This window comes from Pteropus alecto, unplaced genomic scaffold (genome assembly GCF_000325575.1).
Source record: "Pteropus alecto unplaced genomic scaffold, ASM32557v1 scaffold5, whole genome shotgun sequence".
NCBI classification, from domain to species: Eukaryota; Metazoa; Chordata; class Mammalia; order Chiroptera; family Pteropodidae; genus Pteropus; species Pteropus alecto.
In genome coordinates this window covers 30,963,257-30,968,022 of record NW_006441953.1, presented here as the reverse complement: position 1 = coordinate 30,968,022, position 4,766 = coordinate 30,963,257, and the positions used below count along the sequence as shown (strand labels likewise).

General features: G+C 66.1%; 1 protein-coding gene across 1 annotated transcript in view; it reads right to left on the bottom strand.

Annotated features, from left to right (window-relative positions):
• The window catches only part of SORCS2 (sortilin related VPS10 domain containing receptor 2), a 377,827-nt gene that overhangs the window by 48,634 nt on the left and 324,427 nt on the right, over window positions 1-4,766 (bottom strand). Inside the window, exons 9-10 of the mRNA XM_015594851.2 lie at window positions 4,347-4,420; window positions 347-411 (exon numbers count right to left, since the gene is read on the bottom strand). Coding sequence (XP_015450337.1) covers window positions 347-411; window positions 4,347-4,420 — 139 coding nt within the window. The remainder of the gene's footprint in view (window positions 1-346; window positions 412-4,346; window positions 4,421-4,766) is intronic.

The window sequence follows — 4,766 nt, the reverse complement described above, 5'->3', positions numbered from 1 at the left end:
CTCTGTGTGGCTGCTCTTGAGCCGCCAGGAAGACGTTCCCGCCCACACGGCCAGGAGGGGAGGCGGAAGGACCGACAGCGATGGCTGCGGGGAAGAGCCTGGGGCTCGGCAACGGGAAGGGGACCCAGCGGCAGCCCTGTCCACTGCCCAGAGCTGTGACGTCCTCACCCACGACGCCCGCGCCGGGCACCATGTGGCTGACCACTCCCAGTCGCAGTGCAGGGAGGGGAGGGTGCTGCCCAGGCTCACGTGGCCGGCACGTGGCGGGCTGGGAACTGGCACCAGCGCCTCTGCTCTGGCCAGGCCCCCGATCGCCCTCCACGGAGCTCAGCCTAGCCCGGCTTACCTCCTCCGAGGTCCTGGACTTCCATGTGGACCAGGTCAGGGTCGGCGTCCACCCCAGACACAGCCCTGGAAAAGAAGAGGCTCAGGCTGGGGTGGGGATCAGGTCCCTAAGCCCAGCACGGTGCCAGCACCAGTGTCCCGCACCCGTGCAGCTGCGTGGCCTCGCGGGACTAAGGACAGTTGTGCTCTGTGGGTCGGAGGCCGCGGTCTCCCCCATGTGCCTGGTACTCCTGGGAGGCGGCCGGGCTTCTGCCTGGGGGGCCTGAGCCGGCTCAGCGCTCTAGCCAGGCCTCTCTACAAAAGACTTTCACGGGAGTCCCGCGAGTTACGGGAATGACCCGAACGACCTTAGGAGGCCGGGGCAGGCCTGGGACAGCCCCCTGCTTGTGCTCAGAGGAGCAAAGCAGCTTCCCCAAGGGGCGCGGTGCCGAGGGCAGAGCCAGGCTTCCGGCCAGGGCCCTCTCCGTCACCCCAACACGCCCTGCCACGCCACCCATCACAGTCGCCCTGGGAAGGAGCCGCGGACGATGGTGGTCGAGGGGCTCGGACAGCGGCTGGGACAGCGGGGATCGGCTGCCCACAGAGCGCTGGAGGACGCCTGGCAGGAGGGGATGGGAGGGTCTTCCTGGGGCCACAGCTGTGCAGGCCACGTCCTCCAGGTGGCGGGGACCAGGCCAGCTGCTCCCGGGCTGAACCCGGAGCCCGCCCCGCACAGGGCCGGCTCCCAGGGGATGCAAGGCAGGTGTTCCCACTGGGAGGGGCCTGAGCGACGACCGGGTCAGGGGTCCAGTCCTCACTGTGTCCTGTGTCAACTAGACTGTCATCTACCCACTGCTCTCTAGGCTACACTGGCCCCTTAGAACCTCGGCCTCTCAGGAATGGCGTCCCTGCCAGTGTGGCTGTCACACCGGCCGGCCCTCCACGGACACCGAGCTACACAGCACAGCGACTCTGACCAAGGGCAAACAGCCAGGACGCGGAGGTCACTTCCCCGGTCACCCAGCACCCAGGACAGGCACGCTGTCCCCCCGGGGTGTGTCCCCACGGTGTCCAGCAGGCCACGGGCTGTCCCTGCAGAGCGGTCTCCAGCGACCCCTCCCCCATCACCAACATCCCGGCCAAGTCGGCCCCTCCCCGCTCTCAGCCACCCCCCAACAGCGGTGGCACCAGAATTCCCATCTGCATCACCTCCTCCAGGGAACGGGCGACCCTAGGTGGCCAGGGGACAGGAGAAACCGGTGAGTGTGTGTGCCACGGGCCGCGGACGCTCTGTGGCGAGCGGGCTGGGCGTCCCCACGGGGCACTCAGTCTAGGCCCCGGGCACCAGCACCAGCCACTCTGGCCCTGGGGGAGGGGTCTCGGTCAAGGCGATTCAGGCTCCTGTGAACGGAGCATCTGCCAGCTTGCGGAGGGGGGTCTCCCGGCTGACCTTCCTCCTCTTTTCTGAACAAAGACGGACATGGTCTCCTTTACCAGGATCGCTGGCCAGGGCCCTCAGCTGTGCGTTTGGAATTTTAGTCTGATAATCTGCCACCTGGAGAGTCGGGGTAATGACACCAGCCAACCGCTCACGCGCTCACTCACCCAGCCACTCCCTCCGCCCCCGCCCCCCCCAGGATGCACCTGCTGCCTCTCCCGTTCTCTACTCTCTCGCTCCCCCAGGGAAGCGTCTCCCACGTGCCCGCATCAGGCCTGGGCCGGCTAAGGGAGCGCAGTGGCCTGAGGCCTGGTCCCCAGAGGCCCTGGCTCACGGGACCATGAGAAGCTCTGCCCTTAGGGCGCCTCCAGTAGAGGCTGGCTCCCCGCGGGAAACACCAGTGCCGACCCCTGTGCCTTCCTGTCCCGCAAGGTCCCCAAAGACAGCATCTGGAGAAGGTCGGGCCCGGCCCCCGTCGCATGCGCTGGCCCTCAGCTCGAGCCCCGAGCTCTGGGCGGTGAGGAGCAGACCGCTGCTCTGGGGCGTGCCAGGGCCACACCGAGCCCGCGGTGGGTGGCCTCCCGCCCACCCCTCCCCATCTCCCACGGGCCCACACCGGGCAGCGCTGCAGCTGCAGGGAGAGGAAGGCGGAGGTTCTCCTGGGGAAGTGACAGGGGGACACCTGGGGACGTGCAGGCGGCCAGACCGAACTGGCAGAGTGGCCAGCGGCATGGTCACGGGCCACGCGCAGGCGCGGCCACAGCTCGTGCTGCTGCTTCTGGGCCTAGCCTCTCTGAGCCTGTTTCCCCTTCTGCAGCGTGTGGGGAGATGATCAGGGGCTGCCGTGTGGCTTCCACAGACGGGGCACTCAGCCCCTCACCGGCGCCTGGCAGGCGGACAGCAACCGTGATGAGCAGCCACGACTCTGATTTCGTGCCAGCCGCCGGAACGCTAGCCGGAGGGCGACGGCCAAGTGCCCGTGGGGGCCTGGAACTCAGTAGGTCCCCACCGCAGGGATGCCTCCTGAGGCCCGCAAGGGCACCCCAAGGTGCTCGCTGGCTGGTCAGCTCCTCACAAAAGACATGTCCCAGCGTCACACACAACACAGGCCATGGGCAGTTCCTGCTGCCAGCCCAGGGACAGAGCACCTTAAAGATGCTGTCAAACCAGCATCGTTCAGCACCACAGCGGGCCCACCATGGCTGTCATATTCCAGGAGAGGCCAGGCCCAGCGGCCAGCGCCCGACGTGATGCTCTCACACCCAGCAGCTGGGGGTGACCTGAGGAGCTGGGGGAGGGAGGGTTTGACTTGCCTGAGTTGGCAGCGTGTTTGAATTAGTGCCGATTTCCCTTTCGGTACCTGCGGGGGGTTCTGTGGCCGGAGGGGCCTCCCGTGAGCCCACCCTGGGCCAGGGCTGGGCCTGGACCCACCGAGGCCGAGCTCGCAGCTCCACTATATCCCCATCCACCCGGCTCAGAAACCCCACCTCCTGTGAGCCCTCGGGACCAGCGGTTGACATCGGTGATGAGCTGGTGACCGATGCAGCATTCCAGTTTCCGAGGAAGGAACCGGCCCTCCCGTGGGTGGCCATGTGGGGGCCATCACTCCTCCCCCGGGAAAGGCCCGCACAGCAGGAGCCAGTATTCCAGGGAGACAAAGGCTCCCTTCAGCCTCGTGGCCATAGTCAGGTACCGCACCCCGACCACACTGAGCACCAACACGGCCATGAGCGAGGGCGGGGCGGGGAGCGGTTTCCATGGTGCCCCCCGCTGCAGGGGCCCATGCACAGCGAGCTGCACAAATGAGGTGTGTGTGTGCACGTGACCATGTGTGCATGTGTGCATGTATGAACGTGTGTGAGCGCGCGTGTGCATGCGTGAATGTGTGTGTGAGTGTGAGAGCGTGTGCATGTGTGTGAGCGTGTGTGCATGTGTATATGTGTGCGTGCATGTGAACGTATGTGCGCACGTATGTGAGTGTGTGTATGTGTGAGCGTGTGTGCGTGTGAGCATGTGTGTGCGTGCATGTATGAATGTGTGCGAGCGCGTGTGCATGTGTAAAAGTGTGTGCATGTGTGTGCATGAGTGTGCAAGTGTGTGTGCATGTGTATGTGTGTACGTGTGTGTGAGCGTGTGTGCGTGCATGTGTGAGTGTGCGTGAGAGCGAGTCACTCGGTAGGAAGGAGAAAGAGCAGCTGCACGCATCGCCAAAGGCGGTTGAGCAGACAGGCGGCGTGGGCTCCGAGCCGGCACTCACTTCCGGTCCCTGCCCGTCCCCCACCCCGGCAAGCGCCTGTCCTTCTGGACCTCGCCCCTCCTCCCACGTGTCCTCGCTGGTGTGGTGAGACTACACAGTGGCTCCAAGAGCTGGCCGATCGGCGCCCACAAGAACACAGCGAGGGGCCAGCAGTGTCTGCCACCAGTGCCATGTGCACGCGGGGCCGAGGGACACCAGGGCCCCGGCAGAGCAGAAAGACCCTCTGGAGGGCCCTCTGGGCGAGGAGGGCAGGGCCGGCGCAGATGGGGGTGGGGGGACCAGTGAGGGGGGCTGTGGGGCTGTGTCCCCTCCCCCGCTCCCTCTTACCAGAACACGTGGTCTTTGGTCACTCGCTCCTGCAGAAGTGTCCATTTCTTCCCCAGGTCAGACGACACGTAGAGCTTTAGGGCAGAAAGAAGAGAAAGGAATTCTGGGTCATGGCGTGAAGAACGAGCCTCTTCCTGGTGACCGTGACCTCCACACCACGGTGAGGCCGGCCTGTCCCGCCCTGGCTGAGGACCCGCTGGTGGCAGGCCCTGCGCTCACATAGGGCACAGCCTAGCCCCCAAGAGGCCGCAGGTCACGTGTGGGGCTCCACAAGGAGCCATTCCTGCCCTAGACCAGCCGGGAGGAGCCCAGAAATGGGCTGTCCGGGGGGAAGGCCAGGGCACTCTCCACTTGGATTCCCACTGCTCGTGGGCACACGGCCTGCCTTCCCACCTGTCACCAAGCCGGGGCCCACGGCTG